The 25,524-nt window shown below is 28.5% G+C and overlaps 2 protein-coding genes across 5 annotated transcripts in view; both read right to left on the bottom strand.

Annotated features, from left to right (window-relative positions):
• Positions 1–17,172, bottom strand: part of LOC101240404 (retinoblastoma-like protein 2) — a 75,244-nt gene extending 58,072 nt beyond the window's left edge. For all 4 annotated transcript variants that reach the window (XM_065820241.1, XM_065820242.1, XM_065820243.1 and 1 more), the window contains exons 1-3: positions 16,986–17,172; positions 16,452–16,582; positions 5,895–6,083 (exon numbers count right to left, since the gene is read on the bottom strand). In XM_065820241.1, the coding sequence (XP_065676313.1) occupies positions 5,895–6,083; positions 16,452–16,582; positions 16,986–17,147 (482 nt within the window). In that variant the 5' untranslated portion in view covers positions 17,148–17,172. The remainder of the gene's footprint in view (positions 1–5,894; positions 6,084–16,451; positions 16,583–16,985) is intronic.
• A 2,952-nt stretch (positions 17,173–20,124) lies between these two features.
• LOC136091942 (52 kDa repressor of the inhibitor of the protein kinase-like) lies at positions 20,125–20,484 on the bottom strand. Its single transcript, XM_065819662.1, has one exon. The coding sequence runs from the start codon at positions 20,482–20,484 to the stop codon at positions 20,125–20,127; it is 360 nt and encodes a 119-aa protein (XP_065675734.1).
• Between the last annotated feature and the right edge of the window lie 5,040 nt (positions 20,485–25,524).

The raw sequence follows: 25,524 nt of genomic DNA, 5'->3' as shown, positions 1-25,524 counted from the left end.
CCTTAATGGGCCATCGAGTGTGTAAAGACTATTTTTTAAAGACACTAGACATATCAAACTTTTGTTTTTGTCATGTTACGAAAAATAGGTCCAAAATCGGGATATCTCCCCAAGACGGTCAAGGAAAGTGGCCAGACAAGCATAAGATCTCGGATTGTGATCTAGACTTCATACAGTTGCACATCAACTTGTTCCCAAAATATAAGAGTCACTACAGTAGGCATGATAACCCCAACAAGACTTATCTTCCATCTCACCTCACATTACAGTGCATGTACAACATGTACGTAGAAAAGTGTGTAGAAGTCAACCGGAAGCCCGTTCTGCTGTGGTGCTACAGGAACATATTCAACAAGGACTTCAACATCAGTTTTCATCCACCTCACACGGATACTTGTCATAAATGTGATCGGTTTGAAAACCTATTGAAGACCTGCGTTGACGGTAAGGCAAACAGTATAAAAACGGAACGGGATCTTCATCACCAGAAGGCTGAGAAAGCGGTCGAATCTAAAAGGTCAGCCAAACAACAGGGAAAAAGTGGTGATACCGTTGTGGTCATCACATTTAATCTGCAACAAACTCTACCGACCCCAGTTCTTACAACAAATAAAGTTTTTTATATGCGTGTCCTGTGGACATATAATTTTGCCATTCACAACCTTGCAACAGGCAAGGCGGACATGTTTATGTGGGACGAGTCCAACGCATCTCGTGGCTCTCAAGAAGTAGCCTCCTGCTTGAAAAAGTTTGTCGATGGTTTGCCTGACAATGTTAAACACATTGTAGCCTTCAGCGATAGTTGCGGAGGGCAAAACAAGAGTAAAAATATCCTAAAATTCTGGATGTATGTGGTGAAAGAAACGGTTAAGAGATGGTGGAGCACAAATTTTTGGAACCTGGCCACACCTACATGGAATGTGACGAAGACTTTGGAATCATTGAAAAGGCCAAGAAGAAAACCCCATATGTATTTGTACCTGACGATTGGATTAATACTGTTCAACTGTCCAGTAAGAACTTTCGCGTCACGAAAATGTTGACTGAAGACTTTATATCCGTCGCAAACATGAATGTAATCACAAAAAACACAAAGAAGGACTCTGAGAAAAATCCAATCCGCTGTCGAGAAATCCGTTGGTTACGGGTACAGAAAGACAGACCAACTGAAATGCAGTTTAAAGAGAGTCTTACTGAAGACTTAATTCCATTTAAGACGGCAGACTGGTCGAGCAGTTTTGTAGGTAGACCTCCTACGATTCGACTAGATCTGTTGTACAACCAGCTATTAGAAATAAAGGCTGCCAAGTGGGAAAATCTTCAAGAATTGCTGGAGTTGATTCACCCAGTACATCATCAATTTTTATCAAAACATGTGGCACACCCCTATTCTAGTACGCGGCCGGGGCCGCGGAAGGGGTGCTGTGATTACACGAGGAGGACCTGGAGGATGTGGAAGAACTACAGCAACAAAAACTGCAACTCAGGTTACCATATCTTCTGACGAAGAAGACGATGTCGATGAAGATGAACTTGATCGCATGATGGAAGAAAGCGATTAGTTTGGTTAATATACCCTAATTAAAATATATTCTAATATTACCTCTTCTTTTAAATCTATATCATATTTTTAAGTACATGTTAGTTATCATGTTATAACTTTTCTAATGCAGACATATTGTTGTAGTGTTTAAAACAATAAAATGTAAATCACTTGTACTGTTTTTCCAAAGTGACTCTTACCTTAGTTTGACCTGTCAATATACATTTAATTTGTGAAATTTTACAAATAATGCCTAAAAGAACATATTTTCCAATTATTCAATCACTTTTTGTTTTTAAAATGCACCATAAGAATTTACAATAAACAACTTTGCAAAATAGTGTTTTTCTCCCTTGTTAAGAAATATCACTTGTATGTCTTTTCCTCTGAGCCCCTCATATATATATATATGTATATATATATATATATATATATATATATATATATATATATATATATATATATATATATATATATATATATATATATAAACGCCTTGTTTTAAATGAAAAACAGTTTAGCACATTAGCTCTTCCTGATTTTGACGCCATAAAATTATTTATTGTTATTTAGTCATAACTTTATTGTTTTTTATTTTAGAACAGTGACTTTTCTAAACTGCCTAATAAAATAAGTTACCGCAAAACAAGTTTTATTTTACTAATTATAAAAAAAAAAACTAGAAATGTTATTTTGTAAATGTACACATTGTGGAATGCCTATTTTGTCTCAATTTTAAATAACTAAATTTAATATTACACTTTATATTATCATTTCATAATTTTTTATTTTTAAAAAGTTAACAAGCAAAAAATAGTACTTGTTGCAAAGAAAAAATTCAAGTTAATTACTTTACCAGTGAAGTATACTAGTACCATTTATTAAAAAATATATACTAGTGTTCACTTGCCTTATCTTAAGGCAAGTAAAAGTGCAACTTTTTTGTTTTAAGGTTGAAGACAAAAAACTTAAACATACGCTTTATGAATAATTTGGATGCAGTGTTATAAGTTGAAAAGTAGAGGGGAAAAAAGGACAGAGATTTTATTAGTTCAGAGATATTTGATTTTTAAGTTTCAAAACCGTTTTCTAATAACTATTTGATTACAAAGTAACTTTTTTTAAATCAAATTCACAATAATATCTGTTTTATGAAGGTATTTTGAACAAATATCAATTGTTTGAAAAATACAAGTTTTATCAGTCAATATTCGAGGTAGGGTCAAAATAGACTTTGCTTTTTTTTCTATTGCAAAACGCTCTGCTATTGAAAATACATTGCAAAATCTTTATTTTTCATTTACATTTAAAGACAATATCATAATAAAAACGATTTTTTTTTAATGCTAAGCGCATGTTTTAAGTTTACAATAGATAATGTAGAAGCTGACAAGTCATGCAGACTTTTTGAAAAATTATACATTAGCCACCTGTAAATTGGGTCAATATCGACTCAAAATCTGCAATTTCTAAGTTTAGTATAAACTCATTGCAGGTAAACTAAGTTCAACAATGTTTGAATCCTCGATTAATAAATTTAGAATTTCAGTTATTCCTAGGATTCCTTTTTTTTTTTTAAACATCTTCGCTTCCAACAAGACTGCAAGCAACCACTATAAGAGTTGGAAGTTACTGGAAGAGAAAAGATGAAAATTGTAGAGCAAGATAACGATTGACAGATGACTTAAAAGATTGCAAATTAAATGAATCAGGAAAGCTAGATGAAGGAAGTGAATTACAAAGAACTGTTGTTTGAGGAAAAAAACTAGACAAATAAGAGCTTTTGGAGCATTTAGGAACATTCACAGAAAAAGGATGAGACCTAACTGAATGACAAGTAATACAAGAATGAATTTTAGTAGATGGCACAAGAGACGCTAGCTCTTTAGAGCAGTGCCCATTATAGTATTAGTAGAAAAGAGAATGAGATGCAACATTACGACAATGTGATAATGGTTGGAGGTTAGCTGCAAGAGCTGGTCCAACTATGTTTACAATGCCTTTTTGTACCTTATTTAAAAGAGAAAGGGCATCATTAGAAGATTTGCCCCAGACATGGCAACAGTATTCTTTACAACGGCGGAACTGAAATTTGTAGAGATAGAGAATAGAATCCAGAGTAAGAAAGTGTCGAGCTCAATAACGAGATGCAACCTTAGCAGATGCTAATTTTGCAACAGATTTGATATATAATTTATCATAATAAAAGATATACATAATAAAATCCCAAATCGTTTTTTTTTAATTTAAAATTTTTAAAAGTATTACATACCCTAATGACCATGATAAAAAAGCCTTTATCAAGGTATTAACCAATATTAATGATTTTATTTGTCATACTTTTTTTATGGCTAAACATACTGGTGCTGTACCACAGTTTAATTTGGCTTACCCAAATGGCAAGGTTACACTTGAGAAAAGTGTAACCTTGCTGGCGGAAAAAAAGTTAAGCTGGAAGTCCTTACCAAATTAAAAGAATTTATTTCTGAAGAATTTAATGAGTTTTATAACAAGCTATACTTCTGGCCAACTATTAAATGTAAAGATCTCTCAGATATTGACTCGAAATAAAAGGCTTGGACTTAATGCTTACTGATAACAATTTTAGTCATTACCTTTATGTAGTGTACCTTTATGTATTATATTGATTTCTTACATGTTAAAATATTGTTTTAAAGTTGTGAATTTATTAGGGTTTTAATTTATTTTTCTTTCGAAAAATTTCAATTTTTTTAAAAAGGCAAATTTTTTGAAATTTCAAACATTATTTAACTAACATTATCAAAGTCCACTAAGATGTTAATCTTGCATGCATATTTTAAAACCTAAAAATAAAATTCTAAATTATCTAAAAGTAAGTTATAGTAATTGAAAATCCAACACACTGTGTTACCACATGCCTAATACCACAGGTACCACATGCAGAAATTTGTCTTTTTGTTTACCATGTAACATTTACAAAAAACCTTCCCATTTAGCACTTGAAAACCCTTTTCCTAAAAGCAAAAAGACATTTTAGGGGCAGATGAGACACACGAGGGCAGCAGTAAATTTAACTGGAGAATTTAAATATCTAGTAATTTTTATATAAGTTAAACTTTTGGATTTGTAAAAAAAAAATGAAAAAAAATATATAAAAATTTATGTAAACATAATTATCCTCTTTTTTATTTTATTTAAATATAACATAAATGATACGTTTCATTTTTGATTTTTTTTGTTGATGTTATTGTTGGTGTACTTTTACCAGCAAATTTAGCTCACCAAAAGTATTGTTAATTCCCTACATAAAAAAATTGTTAATAACTTATTTTAAAGTATATTATTTATTAATACACAAAGATTTTTTTAATTTTTCTTGCTTGAGATAAAAACTAAAAATGCAAATAGTTTTTAAACAATGAGAATAAATAAAAAATATATTAAACATTAAAAAATCTCAACTAGAGAATAACTGATGGTAATTAAATAATAAAGTTTTTTTTTAACTTTTGAATGATCTTGCTTGTTAATGACAACACTTTTTTTTCACTTATACAAAAACCCATTGTTCTTAATCAACTTAATTCATTTTTTCATTGTGCTTACTAATTATGTTTTCTTTGTGTCTAGTGTAACACCTTAAAACTGAGCCTGATATATATATATATATATATATATATATATATATATATATATATATATATATATATATATATATATATATATATATATATATATATATATACATATATATATATAATTATTATTATTATTATGATCTTCTGAACCTTTGATTTGATCTGGACTGGTTAATTTTGCATTTTGGGCATGCTTTTGAAAAAATTCATATTTATTTATATAATAGTGTTCATTATTTTTTCATCATCAATTTTATTTTTAATAGATTTTTATGACTGTTTAAAGTGGTTTTAAAATTTTAAATGCTTTTTAAGTATCACCAGATACTAAAAGTACTGTTGTAATTGTCATAAATACATTTTTATTATATATCACATACATTATTGCAGAAACTGAAGCTGTAAATTATAACTTGAGCAGTAAATTATAACTCAAGCTATTTTAAACACACCAAAGAAGAATATGTTTTAAGATATGTATTAAGTTGATAAAACAACTTAAAGTTATAACTTGAGCAGGTACCATGTTATAAAGCTCCTTTATGGAAAAATAAATTAAACATAAAGCAAAAAAGAACAAAAATGATCTTTTTTTGCTCAATGAAAAGACTGATAAAGTAATCCAATCATTAAAAAAAAAAAAACTTAATAACCAAACTTGGAGCTATAAACAAAAATGTTAGTTTAAAACACTGTAAAACCATAGATAATCAAAAATAAAAAACAAGTACTTTTGGTGGATTTTAGGAGACTTTACCCAATCTTCATTATAAATGCTTTTAAATATTGTTAAATATTTCTCAAACACTATAGATGATACTGAAAAGTTACGTTCCACTTGATCAATTTTTTGATTGATATCAATTCCATATTTCACCATTTCCAAAAAACTACGCACTTTTTGCAAGAACTGCAACAAGCTAGGAAAAAAAAAAAAAAAGAATATTTTAATTATATTCATAAATGGAATTAAATTAGCAACACCTTTTGACATTATATTGAAGTATTGAACATGTAAGCATCTGATTTGCCAAAGTAATAAGTTAATATTTCATGTTACAAAGCATACTTTCTATAAATTTTATTACTTAGTAAACTTTTTTAAATAGAAAGTAAATACTTTTATAGACAAAAATGACATAAATTATTCAAAAATTGATTTTTCAATTATGGAGGTCCTTAATAGAAAAAAAAATAATTATAATTTATTGTCAAATATTTTTTAAACTGCAGTCTGTAACATTTGACAATAAAATACTTTAAAGCTTTCACATTAACGTTGAAACAAAAAAACTTTGCTTGAATTTTTATTTAAAAGATTTTCACTGAAAACTCAACTTGAGGTTTACAAAAGTGAAAACAAGTAATCAAGCATCTCAGTCAATAAAGCTGCACTCCAATAAACATTTTTCCTAAATTAGTCAATGTAGTAGCATTCTCTAATATGAATTTTTTTTAAAAGTTATTTAATTCTAAATAACTTTTTTTTTAAAAAAAAAAAAGTTATTTTGAATTATTTAAAAAAATCTTTATTTAAAAAAAAAAAATCTTAAATCTACAACTTAATTACTACACAGCTTAATTAATCGTCTTGTTTAATCATACTTGTTTTAACTTATTATTAAGATTTATATAGATCTTTTATAGAAGTTGTATTTAAATTTAATTGAACTTCTGATTTTAAAATTACTGTTACAAACCTCTCTGCTTGTAGAAATATGTTTAATGTTTACTATTCTTATTACTGATCAATATTCAATATATTTTTTTAAACTTAGGCTACAAATGCTTGTATACTACTACGTCAGCTAATTAAAATTTTCATGGTGTTTTACATGAGTATGATGATGTCACCTTATTACAAATTCCTCATCATTTTTTTTTATTTAAACAATGCAAAGATTGCTTTAGTTTTGACTGATTTATTATTCATTCATTTAACTCAATCACCAGATTTAATCCAATCGAATCTATTTGGGATTTATTTTCTTTATTTGATTAATAATATCAAGAGTAATGAATATATAATACTAAGAAATAATAATATTAAGAAATGTAAACTACTAAACTTTATTTTATTTTTTCTCCTTCTTGACTTTACAGTGCATAACTTTTGTAAACACTGATTTAGCTATACATTAAACATCACTTATTATGTTTACTGCAACTTAGACAGAAATCTGTGGGGGATTCAGTACATACATCATCAGAGGGTTTAGGTATTATTTATTAGACAATCTTGGAATTGTTAATACTTTTTTTTAAATAATTATACAAATTGTTGTATTATTAGTTATCTTACTAACATATTCAATGGCAATCAATAAAAATTCAAAGTCTAATGTTTCATAGAACTTGTGCATGTTTTTCTCATGGTCATAAGTTTTTTGGACATTCTGGAATATAAATTTGTGAAAATTTGTCTATACTTCTCACATGTCTCTTGAGAAAAACTAAAAAACAAAAGAAGTAAAAAAAACTTTTAATTTAATTTTAGTAATTTATTTTTAAAGTCAAAAAAAATTTAAAATTTTTCTTTTCTAAAAAGTGTTTTTTTAGTTACCTGATGATGACATAAAAGTATTTGTGTAACATACATTTTGCACAAAATGTATGTTAAATTTTTATTTTATAAGGCATGTGAAAGCACAACTACATACATTTTTTAATAAATATGTCATCTGCAAAGATTATTGTAGTTAAGTGGTCCAAGTGTGAACCAACTAAACAAGTGTGAACCAACTAAACAAGTAACTTTTTGCATGATTTGATACTAAGTTATATGAAAGAAAAGCAATCGACTGGTAAAAATTTTGCAATTATTTATTAGGTCAAACTAAAAAAAAAAATTATACTTGGTTCAAAAAGTCAAAAATATTACCTCATAAACTGCATTTTTGTGAATGTTTCAGAAAAATTAAGCAACTTTTTATTTTTAGACAGGAAATTCGAGCGTAGGTGTTAAAGGGATTTGCCACATACATACACACATATATACTATATATACATACACATGTATATACACGTTAGGCTTTTAACAACGTTATTTTCTACAAAAATTAACTAATATTTATTATAATGCTTACACATATTACATATATGTGTAAGATATGTGTTTATATATATATATATATATATATATATATATATATATATATATATATATATATATATATATATATATATATATATATATATATATATATATATATATGTAATAATATGTGTAATTTGCAAATGCAAACCAAAAGATTTGTTTAACTAAAAAAGTTAAAATCGATTTCAACTGTACAGGTGTTTTAGTGAAATCACTTTAAGAAAAAACTTGAAGACCTTGTTTATGTAAGAAATATAATTTCTTACATAAACAAGGTCTTCAAGTTTAAAAGAATCGACTTGTATTACTAAAAATAACTGGAAGCTGTTTTTTGTTGATTTTGGTGATGGCCTCGGGAAGTAGCATCGACAATGGATTTCTTAATCTTCTACCTAATAAAAGTTCAGCCGGAGAAACTCAAGTTGTAGAATGTGGTGTTAAGCGATATTTAAAAAGGAAGCGACACAATTGTATATCAACATCAATCCCTGGAAAAGTTTTTAAAGAGTTCTTGAACGCTTGAATTATTTGTTCTGCTTGACCATGTGAGACTGGATGATACGGTGCTGCATAGATTGGCTGATATTATTTGAAGACAAAAACTGTTTGTATTCTTCACTTGAAAACCCAGATCCATTATCACTAACAATAACTCTAGGTATACCATGGGTTGAAAACAATCTCCTGAGTACCCTAATTGTTGTTTTGGATTCAGTGCTTTTCACAACTTCCATTTCAATCTATTTTGAGAAACTGTCAAATACTGGGTCAAGTCATTATATTTCAACCAATGGCCTGTGGGTCACCATCTCTGATTTTCCTGATTTTTACATATTGTTATGTGCATTATGTAGATAGGTTAAATTTGAAATTTCAGACTTCCCAGTACAACGGTTCAGAAATTATAGCCTTACAAACATGATACAGAGGCTACCTTGATTTACAAATGGTCTACTAACCAGTTGTATAACTTTTTACTCACTTTCAACAAGTGTCTCATTTTTTCTAGAACTATCTTCTGGATAGTTCTCTCTTTAAAAAAGTGATTTTTATTAACTAGTGTTAAATTAAAAAAAAATTATGACCTCCTAATCTTTGGAAAAAATCCTCAAATATGCCAAAATGAAACTAAGTGTTGCATTATTCTATTCATCCACAAGTCTTTACAGATAAGTTTTCTGATTAGCTACTAATGTCTGCAATAAATGGGCAAAATATAGGCACCTTGTTGCAGTTAAGAACTCAAATATATCTAAAAGCAAAATGCCCACTCGCTTAAAAAGTCTAATTTTCAGCCATTTTGAGATGCTTGTAAATTTTTCTAACACTTTGTTTTGATCTAAGATTAACAGCATATAAAACCATTAGACCAAACTATCTGAAAATGCAAACATTATAAACTTGTCAAATCCACACCAAAAATGCCAGCATATTTAAATAACCCTATTTTTAATTATCAACAGTTGAATGTGTTAAAACTATACACATCTAGAAAACCTAGATGTGTATGGTTTCAGCTCCATTTTTCTATCTTCCATCATCAATCCCCCATCTAAAACTTTATTTAGAACCACTCCTAATATGTAATCATTGTATGTTGCTATCCTCAACTATGACTTTTCCCTTGATGCATCTTAGGTAAACAGATGTTTATGATCAGTGTACAAATTAAACTTGTACCCATGTAAAAACTGATGAAATTTTTTTACTGCAAAAACTAATGCTAATCCTTCCTTTTCAATTTGGGCATAATTTTCTTCAGCCATACTTAACGTTCTTGAAGCAAAACAAACAGGTTTTTCACTACCATTATCCTGCTCTTGGCTCAGAACAGCCTACACCATGTGGACTGGCATGACAGTGAACTATGATTTTTTTTTGATGGATCAAAGTGGGTTAACAATGGTGCAATGCATAACAAAGTTTTAACTTTTTGAAAGCTTCCTTGCTATTTTTACTCCATTTTCAAAATACATTCTTCCTCAACAAATGGAGCGGTTCTGTAATAAAAGCCATCCTAGGTAAGTAAGCATTGTAATAGTTTGCCATGCCTAAAAATGCTCTTAACTCTTTGACATTAGTGGGTTGAGGAACATCCTTGACTGCATCTACATTTTGTGCCATTGGTCTGCAACATTCTTGGCTAATTATAAAACCACAGAATACCACTTCAGGTAGCATGAAAGAGCACTTGGATAAGTGTTAATCCTGATTCCTTTAATATTTTTAAAATGTATTATTATAACTTTAAAATCCCAACATATACCCAAAGGATATTTTGAATTCTTTAGAACAGGCACTATAGGTGCTGCCCATTTTGAATACTGGACTCTTCTTAAAACCCCTTGGTCTTCCAAGCAATCAAGCTCTTGTTCAATCCTAGTTCTCAAAGCATATGGTACAGGTCTTGGTTTAAAAAACTTGCATCCTCATATATGCGTGTGTGACATTTAAAATCTTTAAGGCATCTTAAATTATCACTAAACACCTCTGTACATTTCGCCACTAATGCTTCTACCCTCGAATTAAACCCATTGCAAACATTAACATTTCTCATTCCTTTACACAATTCCACTCATTCTAGGCTCAGTATCTGAATCTAATCTCTTCCCATTAATGTGGGCACATTTCCCTTAACTACAGTATTAGGTAAACCGCAAGATTGTCCTTTATAATTTACTTCAATAAGCCCTATTACTTCTGGTCTAACAAGTTATTTTGTATAAGTCTTTAACACCACTTCAGACCTTCTTAGCCTTTCATTATTTCCTTTTATTATTCTACAAGCGGAAACACCCATTACGGAAACTGCAGCCCCCACTCCAACCTCTTTACTATTGATTTTTACATTAATCATAACTGGTCCATTCACCCTTTTATATTCATCACCTACTGAATACAAGGCTAAAAAACCACTTTTATTTTCATCTGCATCAGCAGTGCTTCATTTAATTGCTGTAGTGGTAGAGCGCTCGCTTCGTAAGCAAGAGGTTCCGAGTTCGATTCCCAACATGTCCCTGGTAGTACAGCACTCAACTTGTTTCTCCGTGCAGCAGCCTTGTTCGCAAAGGTTCGTGTTTCAGAGTTATAGAGTTGGGAGAGGGTTATAACCACAAGTAGCCTCCTCATCCGTAGTGGCTTTCTTGGCCTTGGGGAGGTGAATTATAAAAAAAAAAAAAAATTGATCCTCCACAAATTTCAATTTGTTTCACTTCTAATTTCTTCTCCTTCCTACCACCAAATTCTTTTTTATCTGATCGACATCTTTTAATATGTCTAAGTCTGCCACGTGTGGCACTTTGAGTTACGAAAATGGCAATTGTTTGGCAGGTGACCTGTGTAGCCACATCGAAAACATTCTCTATTTTCATCAAATTTATTCAAAGTATCCATCTTGTGTACTCCATCTTGTTCTATAGGGCCTTCTCTAGTACCATGAATAGCCTTAGCATCTCTATATGCTGCTTCATATGCTCTTGCTATGTCTAGTGCTGTCTCCTATGTTAAAGTTTTGATGGTTAATAACTTTTGCTGAACATTTTCATTGTTTAATCCACATACAAACCTACCTCTTAAGTAATCATTTAATTTCTTACTAAATTCACAATACTCTGATAGTCTGCGTAACTCCATGATATATTCATTTATTGATTATGCCTCTTTCCTGTCTCTTTTATAAAATTGAAATCATTGTACAATGAAGTTTGGGGTAGGTTATAAGTGATTTCTCATTAGCATTATTATCTGAGCAAAATTTTTATTTTTTGTATCATTTTCGCACAAAGTATAAATAAGTTTTTATGCAGGTCTTCCGACAGTTGAAAACACTGCTTTTTGTAGTTCTGCATCTTTAATGTCATTAGCCAGTAAATAATTTTCACACCATACTCGATAAAATCATACTTTTTTAAATCAAAACTAGATATATTAGCCAAATGCATCATTTTTACTTTGTCACCAATTGTTATAAATACATTAAAAAGAATACTACTGCTTTAGGAAGAAATTCAATTAAATTAACCACAAATACAAGAGCTATAATCAGTTGTAACAACCATAAAATATATGTCCATCAAAATAACAATAAGTACATGTTTCTTCGATTGTCACTCTATCTGACTGTACCAGAATAATCGAAGACACGTTGCACATCTATATTTTGCTGGGACCCAGATTATACAGTTACATCAGTACTTAAGTAACAACAACATACAAGAACTTATAGAAAAGTTTTTCCTCTAGGATTGTAAAAAAAAATCTTAGATAATAGCAGTAAAAATTTACTTTAAACCAACAAAGACCATTTTCCAATAACTTGCTGTAGCAACGCTATCTGAGAGTCAAAATAGGATTTTAATAATTAAAAAAAACATATTTTTTAATCCTATTTACTTTTTTAAATAAGATTGAAAAAAAAATTTGTTATGACTTTTTTAAAACCATTTTATGCTTTGTTCAAACATATTTATTCATAGAAAAACATAATAATAGAAAAAAATCTTTAAAATGCTCTCTAAAGTCAATAAATTAAAAAAAAATATTCTTAAAATTTTTTTGCAGTAATGGTAAACAAAAGAAAAAAAAACGAAATCATTTCCTTTTCAATAAAGGGTAAAAATATATGAAATCATCCAGACCATGACACCCTTGCGTCTCAGAATTTGTTTATTTTTACACCACTTGCAGTCCATATCAAAAAAATAATAACTGCAAAAATTTTAGTTAAAAATACCAATGGGTTCCAGAGATATCGTCACTTGAAATAATGCTGTCTCAGCATTTTAGTGATTTTCTGAAGTGACTACAAAGCAACTTTGACATACAGTATCTTCATAATGGCTCGGGGAAATTTCCTAAAATTTGGTACTCTAATAGATTTTAACTTGAGAAATCCAAAAATAGCACTCTTAAGACTTGATTATCTCAAGAAATGCCTCATTTATCCAAATTTGTTTAAAATTATTGACTTGTAAATTAGTGATTTTTGGAGGTAAAATGAAGACTGAGGCCCAAAATCCCGAGTAAAAAGTTTAATTGTATATCATTATTTCATCTTAGGTCTACTGAAAAAAATTAGATTCATCAATTGTCTCTCTAATACGTAATCAAAATTTGCATTTAAAAATGGTGTCATTTTAGAAAAATTTAAATATTTTTTAAAACATTTTTTTGAATAAAACATCAAATAGTGTTATTTATTGACTAGTTTAGGATATTTATAGTCATGGGCCAAGGAAGACGCCCTCCCCTCCCACGGGAGGCCCCCACGCCGCCCCTCATCTCCCTAGATTTTTTTTTATTTTTTTTTTGCATAAAATGAATAAATAATGCAAAAACATACAATTTAATTTTAATTTTGAAAAAAAATTTTTTTTCATTATTTCAAATTGGTGACTAAAAACCTCCTTTTATATAAAAAAACAAACATAAGTTTTGTTTTGTTCTTTTTAAAGGTATTTACTTGTTTGTATTTTCTTAAAGAATTACTTTTAATTTTATAGTTTTTATATTATTTTGTTAGGTAATAAATAATAAAAATAATTAATATGGAGAAATGTGACATTGGAAAAAGTCTTAACATTCATTGTCACAAAACTGGATTTTCAAGAAAACGAGGTTTTGTTCAATTTAAAGATCTTCCTTGTGAAAAACAAGATGAAATAATATGGCGAGCAAATTAAAAGGAAAAATATAGTTCAATAAGAATTATATGTTGTTATCATGAGCAATTCTATGGAAAATATTTTGAGAGAAAAATTACAAAGTGTTGCAATCCTTTTGGAACACACAAGGAAAGTAAAAAAATTGCTATAAAAGGTAATCTTACCTTATTTGCAACAGAATTGATATGGAAAACCTTTCAGAAGATGTTGATCATGACACAGGATTTATTTACAAGACTCAGGAAGATATAACTAGATATATCAAAGAAAATCTACCTGATGTATCAAGTGTGAAATACTTTTCAGATGGTTGTGCAGCACAATTTAAAAATTTTAAAAATTTTATCAATCTTTGTCATCACAGTAAAGACTTTGATTTAAATGCTAAATGGGTATTTTTTGCTACCAGTCATGGTAAATCCCCCTGTGATGGTATTGGTGGGACTGTTAAAAGAGTAGTATGTCAAAAAAGTCTAAAACAAATAACTACTGGGCAGATTTTAGATGTTAATTTAATGTACTCCTTTTGTAAAGCCAAGATAAATGGAATTTATTTTAAGTTATTTTCAAAAGAAGAAATTGATCAAACACGAGCACAATTAGAAAAAAGATATTTAGGTGGAAGAACAGTTCCTGGCACAAGGATGTATCATCATTTTATTCCAATTGCTCCAAACACTATAAGTTATAAAAAAATAAGTACTGATGCATGCACTGAAATATTTAATATCATTCCAAAAAGCAAACATTATGTAGATATTTCATTAAATATTAAAAGAATGGATTATATTGCATGTTTTTATGATAGATTTTGGTGGGTAGGGATTGCTGAAGATGTAAGTGAGCTTGATATAAAAGTCATATTTATGCATCCACATGGACCAGGTAAAAACTTCTTTTGGCCAATGAGAACTGATGAGTGTTGGGTGCTCGATTCTGAAGTTATATGCCTAATTTCTACACCGCGAACAATATCAGGTCGTACATACAACATATCTGATTTAGATTTGAAGAATATAAACTGTTGGTTACAAAAAAAAAATTAATTATGTTAAAAATAATTTTGTTTTTATTTTATTTACCTATTTTGCATTTAAAATGTCTTTTATTTTTTTCAAATTCTTGAATTGTAGGCTGAGAAGGAGGGGTGGGGGTTTAAATAAATCACAAATCACTCCCATCTTATTATGTCAATGACTATATTAGTCTAAAACTACATAAAGATATTGATTGTCAAAATGTTTTAAAAACGTTTTAATATCTTTGGTTTTAAAATTTATGACTTAAAATCGTAAAAAGATCTTTGAAATAAGAGGTAAGTATTTATCGATTTGTAAGTAACGCAAATAAATTGTTTCTCAAACTTAAACTGAAAAAATATGTTTTTAAAATGTATTTTAACAATCAACTATTATTTATTCATTTTATGTAAAAAAAAAAAAAAAAAAAATCTAGGGAGATGGGGGGCAGCGTGGGGGCCTCCGGAGGGAGGGGAGGGCGTCTTCCTTGGCCCATGACTATAAATATCACAAACTAGTCAATAAATAACACTATTTGATGTTTTATTCAAAAAAATGTTTTAAAAAATATTTTAATTGCTTTTGTTAAAAAATTTAAATTTTTCTAAAAAGACACCATTTTTAAATGCAAATTTTGATCATGTATTAGAGAGACAATTGATGAATCTAATTTTTTTAAGTAGACCTAAGATGAAATAATGATATACAATTAAACTTTTTACTCGGGATTTTGGGCCAAAGTCTTTATTTTACCTCAAAAAATCACTAATTTACAAGTCAATAATTTTGAACAAAATTGGACAAATGAGGCATTCGTTGAGATAATAAGAGTGCTATTTTTGGATTCCTCAAGTTAAAATCTATTAGAGTACCAAATTTTAGGAAACTTCCCCAAGCCATTATGAAGATAGTGTTTGTCAAAGTTGCTTTGTAGTCGCTTCAGAAAATCACTAAAATGCTGAGTCAGCATTATTTCAAGTGACGATATCTCTGGAACCCATTGGTATTTTTAACTAAAATTTTTGCAGTTATTATTTTTTGATATGGACTGCAAGTGGTGTAAAAATAAACAAATTCTGAGACGTAAGGGTGTCGAAAATTATTTTTTTTGGATGATTTCATATATTTTTACCCTAAAGATTAAATTAGTCATTTCTATTTTCAGAAATGTGTTGCCTTTGTAAAGATAGTGATAATTCAGAGAAAGCTAGATCTGGATCTTTTGGTTTATTATACTATTAAAAGATATATTTATCATAAAAAATGCATACTTATAAAATTTATAGATAAAAAATTTTAAAAAAATAGCCTGTTTCTGGAATCATTTATGTTTAGAGGATGGGGTTTGACTCATTAAGTCTATTTTTAAAAATTTATTCTCATTTTTTTATATGGTTATCTTAGTTTTTACTTGTTATCAGAAGTAAATAAATAAATGATAAGAGTAGATGTATAAACAATGAAGAGAAATGGTTCAAAATAACTTAACTAAAATAATAACAATTTTACCTTAGTTTCACTTTTCCCAGAAGATTTGATAAATGTAAACTAGGACGATCAGCTTTTACTTGCCCAGGTAACAATGTTGATTTTATATAAGTTATATAGTAAGCACATGTTAACCAATGCAAACAGTCTCCCTGAAAATATGAATAAAAAATGCTAGTAAAGTCTATGATTTTGTCCTGCTCTAAAAGTATTACGATAATTAACTTTTATTTTATTATCATTCAATGAAGTCTTTTTTTTTAAGAGTATTTATTTTGACAGCAGTTAATATTTTTTTATTTAGATATGATAAAAACTTTTAAAACTCACAAAATCCAATTGAAATGCTTTTATATGTTTTGTACATTTATATCTTTTATATACTTATACCAAGCCATATAAAATTAACAAAGCCATTAATAAAAAAGGGAAAGGCTAAGGTTACTAACAAATTAAAAGGCATTTTAATTAAAAATCAGTACAAGACCTATAACAAAGAAATGGATGAGTAAAAAAATTATTTAAAAGATTTAAACTCAATGAATCAGTGCTAACCTCCAAAGTAATATTTTGTATTAATTTTTCATAGACACTCCAAGCTTCTTCAATAAAAACACTGTCAGCATCTATGGAATGGCATATTTCTTCAAAATTCTGCTTCGATTTAGCAACATCTATTATACATACAAGGTGGGTAGGTTCTTCCTCATTTACCATTCTAATATTAAATTCAAAATAAAATAAATTCAGTTAAATAAAAAGCTGATTTTTAATTTAGAGAAAAAAAAGAGAAAAACTTAAATTATTTGAGCTAATTGTAGATTTTAATTAATTAAAACTCGTAAACAAAAGTCTATTTTTTCTATAAAGTGTCTATGTTTATAAAGCAGCTAGTATTAGCTGGTATTCAGCCGCTAAATTTTCTTCTTGAAAAAATTAAGAGCAATCTCATAAAGAGTACAATAAAAAAAATTGTACAGCAAGAATTTCTTTTTTGGTTTAGCTAGAATGCGAACTTGATCCCGCAAACTAAGATTGTTTTTATTTAAGTATTACGTCGTTTTGGCGGGAAGACGTGAAGCAATCTGGGAAAAATACTTAAATTTGTTTTACCGATGTCTGACTTTAATTAACCGGTATTTAACTTTAATAACGGTTGATTTTAACAATACCGGTATCTGACTTTATTTTTTCATTTTATTTTTTTATTTTTTTGTTGCACCAAGAAGTCCTTACGGTCTTATCACAGATATCCTTACGGTCTTATCATGTCTTCCTAACCAATGTTTCAAAACTTGCCCAGAGGTGGTGTTTGAACCACGGATTTTTTTGTTTCTAAGGCAAGTGCGCTACCACTGCGCCATGTGGTGCATAAATTGGTAAAACTTTAATATTATTAAAACAAAATTCATTATTTTTTTAATTAATAATTTTTATTGCTCTAAAGAAATTTTTATGAAAACGCCTTTTAGCCTCATGAGGCTCCATGAGGCTAAAAGACGTTTTACGTCGACGTAGACGAGCACGGTAGTTTGGATATTAGTTAAAAGCGTTGTTTAGGCACGCATGCGTAAGGAAATACGAACTTTTAAAGAAGCTTGGGTAATTTCTGCAGAGAATATTTAAGGAGCCCATCTGCTAAACACGCTAAGTCACAAAAATAAAAATTTTGAATCAATTCTATTTCCACGTTTTATATACTTAAATCTATTATCTATTTAAATATTAGACCAATTAAACAATTTTTATTCCTAGAAATGGACAAAGAAAATATCAATTTCTGTTGATGCACAACTAAATGTAGTTTGGTTTTTTGTTGTTTTCTCAAAATCAGTTTACTCGGACATGGCGCGTTTTGCAAACGGGCTCCGCATTTTATATGGCAACAGTTTGTTGATTAATTTTTGAAAAGTCAATGATGTAGCCTTATTTTCAACGTAAATTATTATACTAATACATAATTTTATTAAAAATATAAACAAAAAGAGGTAACAAAAATCTTAGCGAGCTTAAACTTTATTTTTCTTTAATTCTTTTTTAGTGTAAATCAAAGATTTGTTTATATATTTGAAATCAATTTTCTAAAAATCTGACAGTAGGATTTCAATAATTTTTATTTCAACTTTAATTAAATATGTTGTATATTTATGATATTTTTCTGATCATTGCTTCAATTTTTTTTCGATACAAAAATTTGTTTTTACTGTTATGATTATTTTCTAATATATCAAAGTGCAATTGCATATATATATATATATATATATATATATATATATATATATATATATATATATATATATATATATATATATATATATATATATATATATATATATATATATATATATATATATATCAGGATGTTAGCTAGCCCAATGGTGCCGCGTATAACGCAGAATTGGGCTTAAAATTCCCAAAAGTCAATGACCTTTTTTTTTTTTTAAAAAGTGTTTTTTTGAGTTTTGTAGGACCTTTTCTAGAAAATTCCCAACATTTTCTAGAATAACAACAATAAAAATTCCCAATATGGCAAAAACGCGGTATAAAATTTATTTTTAACTAACACCCTGTATATATATATATATATATATATATATATATATATATATATATATATATATATATATATATATATATATATATATATATATATATATATATATATATATATATATATATATATATATATATATATATATATATATATATATATTTGTTGATAATATTAAGAACTCATTATTTGTTTAAGGGTCTTGAGGGACTCCAAAAAATAGTTTTTTGGAACCCTAAAAATATGTATAAATATATTTTTTATTCAAAAAATTCTTAAAACAAGTGTTTTTTTTATCATATAAAACTCATTAGGAAGTGGCAGCATATGTTTTTAAAAATTTATTTTTGGGACAACCTTATAAGTTCATACTTATAAGGTTATAAGTAGCAGTTTAAGGTTATAACCTGCAGTACCAGAAAATTTTGTCTGTAATATCACAACTATCATGCAAGTAGCAAAAAAAAATAATTAATTTTTAGTACCTAAAGTTTTGTACTATTTGCCTGATAATTCTGACCTAAATTAAAACTCTGAGAACTAATATTATATTATAAATATTAGTAATTTAGCTAATTCCTGATACTGGATGCAGGGGCGGATGCAGGATTTTTTGTGGGTGTTGCCTGTTTTTTTTCGAGTTGCCAAAATATAGTCGGCGATATTTTTTTGTAAACCCCACCCCCGGGCGAGCAAAGGAGGGGGGGGTGCAAAAAAATATCGCCGACTATATTTTGGTAATCCGTCATCAAAGCGGCATCAGTACTTTATTATTACTTACTTGGCATTGTTCTCAATTACCCATATAAAACAAAATTATAAAAATATTGCCTTGGCTATTCTGTTCATAAATTAGACATTTTTTACTTGTCTAACCTATTTAACGAAGTGCACCAACGAGAAGGTAAGCCATAGGACTTTTCACTCCATCTGTAAACTGTCATGTGGCCTAAAGTTAGCCCTCCATGTCTGGATTCTTTCCTTTTCTTGATAGGCAGTTAGGCCAAATTTTTTTTAATAGGTTTTTTTTTTTAATTTTTTATGTTGGTTTTTCTAATTTTCAATAAGTATAAGATAAACTTAAATATAAAATAAAATACACGAATATAGTTAATAAACAAAAAAGAAATTAATAAACTAATATTAGGTAAAAACCAATTCTAAGTGTCGTTCCCCTAAAACAGAAAAAATATTTAAAACTCTTTCCACATCAGGAATTATTTCTTCATGAATAGACATCAGAGCTAAAGAATTAAATCTTGACTCTGTCATGCGGTTTCGCATATAAGTTTTAAGTCTGCGTATAACTGAAATGCTCCTCTCGCATTCACATGTAGTAATTGGAATTGTTCCCATTGATAAAAAACGTTCACTAATGTTTGGGAAACCCCTCATATTAATAGACTTTAAAGTCTCTGTAATAGTGGATGGGATCACAGATTGATTGTTCCAAAATGTTTCCCACAAATCTAATTCAGCATGAATTGATGTAGGATGAGGCATATCCGATATATAAAAATGCAAAAATTCCATAAAATCTGACTTCCAAAAACATTTTTTTTATTTTTTTTTTACAACAGTTGCAGGAATACCAAATAAACCTTTGTAAACAATCATCTCACCTTCATCAAATCTATCTTCTAATTCATTAATTAAATGATCTAGAAGAGAAGATGTGATGGAATATTTGAAATAATCTGAAACTGTGTCAGAGGGATAATTATCTCTATAAACTTGTCTGCCACAGAGCCTTGGTTTAACTTTCGAAACATCAAGAGTCTTAGCTAGGTCAAGAGCAATTAAGTACCATTCGTTATGATAGACATCAATATTTTTTTTTAAATCTAAAATTTGAGTTTTCAAACAATTTATTTCATTACACTGTTGTGATATATCAAATGCTTTAGTTTGGAGAACAACAGTTATGGCGTAGAAATAGTCCATTACTTGTTTTGTTAAAACTAAGCTCACAATAAAAGAAAAATTTGTCATAAGATTTAAAAAACATGAAGCTTTTGAAGAAGTATTAATATTATAACTCTTACTTTTATTGTAAGCCATTTCTTCCATTGAAAGAAAAACGGATATGTAGTTATCAAAAAAAATATCCAGACCCTTAAGTTTCTGAACCCATCTAGTTCGACATGTACCAATTAATTTTGCTTGACCAGGAAAAATGAATTTATTGAGACAGCTAGCACATTTAGGTGATAAGTTAAAAAAATATGATATATCTTTGATTTGATCAAGAGCATTTCTAACAATCTGAACATTGCATGATTTACTAATAACAAAATTAAGTTTATGGCAAACCCAGTGAACAAGAATAGCCTTTGAATTGATAAGTTTAATTCTAGATGAAATACCTTTTAATTTACCAGACATTGCCCCAGCACCATTATCCCTTGACCTCTACATTTTTGGATATCAAGACCAAGATCATCAATTGCAGAATTATGTTTTGCGCAAGACTAAGACCATTTGTACCAGATTTACATTCAATAAACCGTAGAAAGTCTTCACAAATAACATTATCACAGTCAATGTATCTTATAACTAGAGATAGCTGTTCATCATTAGAACAATCAGAGGCTCCATCACACAAAATAGAAAAATAACTTGACTTTTTAATTTTATTAATTAGAACTTCTTCGATTGTTTTTCCACAGCATTCAATAAGTTCGTTTTGTGCGGTTTTAGATATATAAGTTGCATTTTTAAGAGCAGAACGAAAATGGTGCTCAAGAACTTTATCACCTGCTTCAATACAAAAATTTAAAAAATCTACAAAGTTACCTATACCAATGTTGTCTTTACATGTTTCTCCAATCTGTGGATGATACTTACTGTCATCACGATGACCTCGAAAAGCAATATCGTTGCGGCCAAGAAAAATAATTGTCTTATAATTGGAATTAATTTATTTCGATTACTTATAATAAGTTTTTTTCTTAGATTATCTATGTCAACTTTAATCAGATTTTTTTTTGAATTAGATCTAGATTGCAGCATGTTCAGACAATGCATTGACATTTGATGAAGTCGACAATTATTATTGTGATCCATATAAGCACGAGTTGCATTACCCCATATTTTAAAAGGTTTTTGAATAAAGTTGATTATTGTGGTACTGTTTGGAATTCTACTACCCAACAGTGTACATGGAAGGCAGTATGCTCCATCTTCAATCTTCAATCAATTTTTCACCAGAAACAGGAAAAACAAAAGACAAGTTAGGAATAAATATTTTAATAACTAGATCTAATAACATTGGATCATCTTTGCCAGCAGATAAATGTCTACCGCGCTCATAGTAAGTAGAAACATCATAAAAAGGAAGACTTGAAGACTGATCTGATACACAAGGATTACAATTAAGTAAGATTGGATTAGGAGTAATATCAATACTTACATCTACAATTTTAGTTTCATTATCTATGCAAAACTTTATGTGAGATTGAACTAATGATTTTTTATTTGAAAATAGATTTTTAGGAGGTTGACAAGATAAATTAAGAACCTTAGTGGTAACCGAAGAATGCAATAGAACACTTGGCAAAACTGAACACGATCCTCTTTTTAAATCACTTTTGACAAATTTCTTTAAGCATAAAACTTCTCTTTTCACAATAGGGACAAAATGATTTGGTGACCACATATCTCTATCCTTGGAAATAGAGCGACAATCAGTGTTACACCATAAAATACTCAGAATTTCTTTATTTTTTTTATGATCACCACGTGGGTATATACTCACATTAAATAACTTTTTATATTTTTCAAGTCCAAATTCAGGATAAACAGAACGAATTTGCTTATTTAACACTGTAGATAATGCAATTAAACAAAGAAAAGAAGCAAATCTATTGTTTCTGCAATTGTTATAGGCTTCTCTTTTTATAAGTTCAGAAATATTTATATCATTTAATTCTGTAAAAGAATCAGAAGACTCAAATGAAACACATGCCATGAAAACACTAGAGAGTGAAGAAAAACTTTTAGATTCCACTTGGATTAAGATTATTGGGTATCTTGAATAAAAGGTTGCTTTCTCAAACAACTCAACAGAAGTTAATAGTCGAAGAATTTCATGTGTTTTATCTGATGAATTTGTTAATAAAGCAGCAGAGTTTTAAAGACAGTTACCACTTTCCATCGACCTGTAAAGTCATATCATATATAAACTAAATATAACTAAAAAAAAACATATTTAACTAAAGGTTATTTGTTAAGAATTATTGTATTATAAACAAAATAAAACATAAAAAAACGATTTTAAACTCATACTTTAAAACAATATAGTCTTCATTTTTTTTTAGCATGGGAATAAAAGCTTCCATTTCAGAATTTCTTAAAGAATAGGGTTACCATATGGTAATCATCGAAAAAGAGGAGCTTTTACTAAGCATGTTAAATGAATGGGGAGTCCCCATTAATTAGCAGGGTTGTACCAGAGAGGACTCTTTTTAAGAAAATTAAATAAATAAAAACCCTTTTTTTTAAAAAAAGCATGTAAAAAAATAAAAAATGTCATTCGTTTTTTTAGTGCAAACTGGTGAATTTGTGATTTAAATTAATCTAAATAATCACAAAACGTTTACATTCAATTTTATTGCTATTTAACAATTATTGAGTCTTGATTAAATAAATCTTTTAAAACGGTATAACTTAATATAGAATAATTTATTATATATTAAAATTTTTTAAATAATATACCAAAGATAAACACTATAAAAATGCAAGCCATGAATTAAATCTTTATTGTATAACTTGTTTCTATTGTCATCTTGTAACCATTATTTACTTGTATCCAACTAATCACTTGCATCAGTTATCAATTTAACTGTCATCGACCAATCATTTGTCTGAACAGAGCAAGAATTATAAACAGGGGAAGATGTATCATACCAAATATACATTTTTGTTGAAACCACCTTTTTCAATAAGTCTTTGTTTGATAACAAATACTTATTGAACTCATAAGTTAGAAAATTGGTCACGCACAATGATTTATTAACATAAAGAAAGGGCTTCCAAATAGCGATACTGCCAAGTTTCATCCAAATGAAAGCTTTTAACTCTTAGTATTAGGACTTTTAACAGGTCAAAGGTTATGCAAATTGCGTAATCTTGACTAATTTATTACTGTAAGATGCATTAGATAAATAAGATTAACATAAGGAAATTTGTCTATCTTTGTGAGAAACAAAAATATATGATCCAGCTGGCCAAATTTTGAATTTGGCTTCACAATCATTTCTCCCTTTTTTAAACTAATAAAACATTTTTTTGGACGACATTATTGATAGTGTCGCAATTTTTTTACTTTCTAAACGTCAAATTTAAATTCAAGGAATAATTTTTTGTGCAGTGACAACCAAAATACTTTGTAACCTTAATGTAATTAAACGGTCGAAACTTTCGTTTTCGCAAGTTTGAATGCGCTCGCATTTTTTAATATTGTGTAATGAAGAGAAGAGAACACGTGTTGTTTGAGCATTTTCAATTAATTGGTAGAATGACAAAAAAAATATGGAATTTTTATAAAAATTAAATAAAAACCTCCAAAAAGAGGAGATTTCATGTTTTTTTGGAGACTTATTTTTTGCCTTAAAATCCGGAGATCTCCGGGTAAATCCGGAGATATGGGAACCCTATTAAAGAAAGAAGATCTTTGTTTACAACAGGAAACTTTGAATTTAAATCTTTGAGATTATTACGAAGCTTTACTTTGTAAGTCTTAATATTAGACAAGTGCTTGGCTTTAATGGCATTGGATAGCAACAAATCCATAATTGCAAACAAAAATAAAATTTGTCTTAAAAATTACTTTAAACTAATTTTTGATAAAACTTCAATTAAATACTTATACCTTTATTTTAGAGCTTTATTTATTCGTATAAAGTTTTTACGAATAATTAATGCGTTATTGGAATAATTAAGGATTCATTTTTATATATAAACGGAACCGAGAGAACCCTTTTGATCAAACGTTCCTGCAATTTTTTTTTGTTGTCTACCGGAAATTCAGGTCAAATGAATCCTGAAACAATAGAGATTTTTTTGGCCTTAATTACGGCAACCAAAATAAATACATTTCAATAACGATTGATTAAAAGGGTTCTTTCGGTTCCGTTTACTTTAAAAAAAGAATCCTGATTAATAGCGGCGTTTTGAAACATCACGGAGGAGAGCGAAGTCTTTGAAACATTGTTAAAGCCGTGTATGTTTTTCTATAAAGGCAATATTTATTTTTTTAAAGAACTCATATATGCATATAAGTATACTATATATTTAAGTTTAGTATTTTTTATATTATGGAACGGAATTTTTTATAACTTTTTAGAATATTATGGGTGAATCCTGGGCAACACAGGATACCCCCTAGATCCGTCCCTGGGATGTAACAGTAAAGTATATAAACAATATAAATAATATAAATATATAAACAATATATATATATATATATATATATATATATATATATATATATATATATATATATATATATATATATATATACATATATTTCATTTTGAAATA

The sequence above is a fragment of the Hydra vulgaris genome, chromosome 15 (assembly GCF_038396675.1).
Source record: "Hydra vulgaris chromosome 15, alternate assembly HydraT2T_AEP".
Taxonomy (NCBI): Eukaryota; Metazoa; Cnidaria; class Hydrozoa; order Anthoathecata; family Hydridae; genus Hydra; species Hydra vulgaris.
Note: the sequence above shows the minus strand (reverse complement) of the source record. Positions and strands in the feature narration are given on the sequence as shown.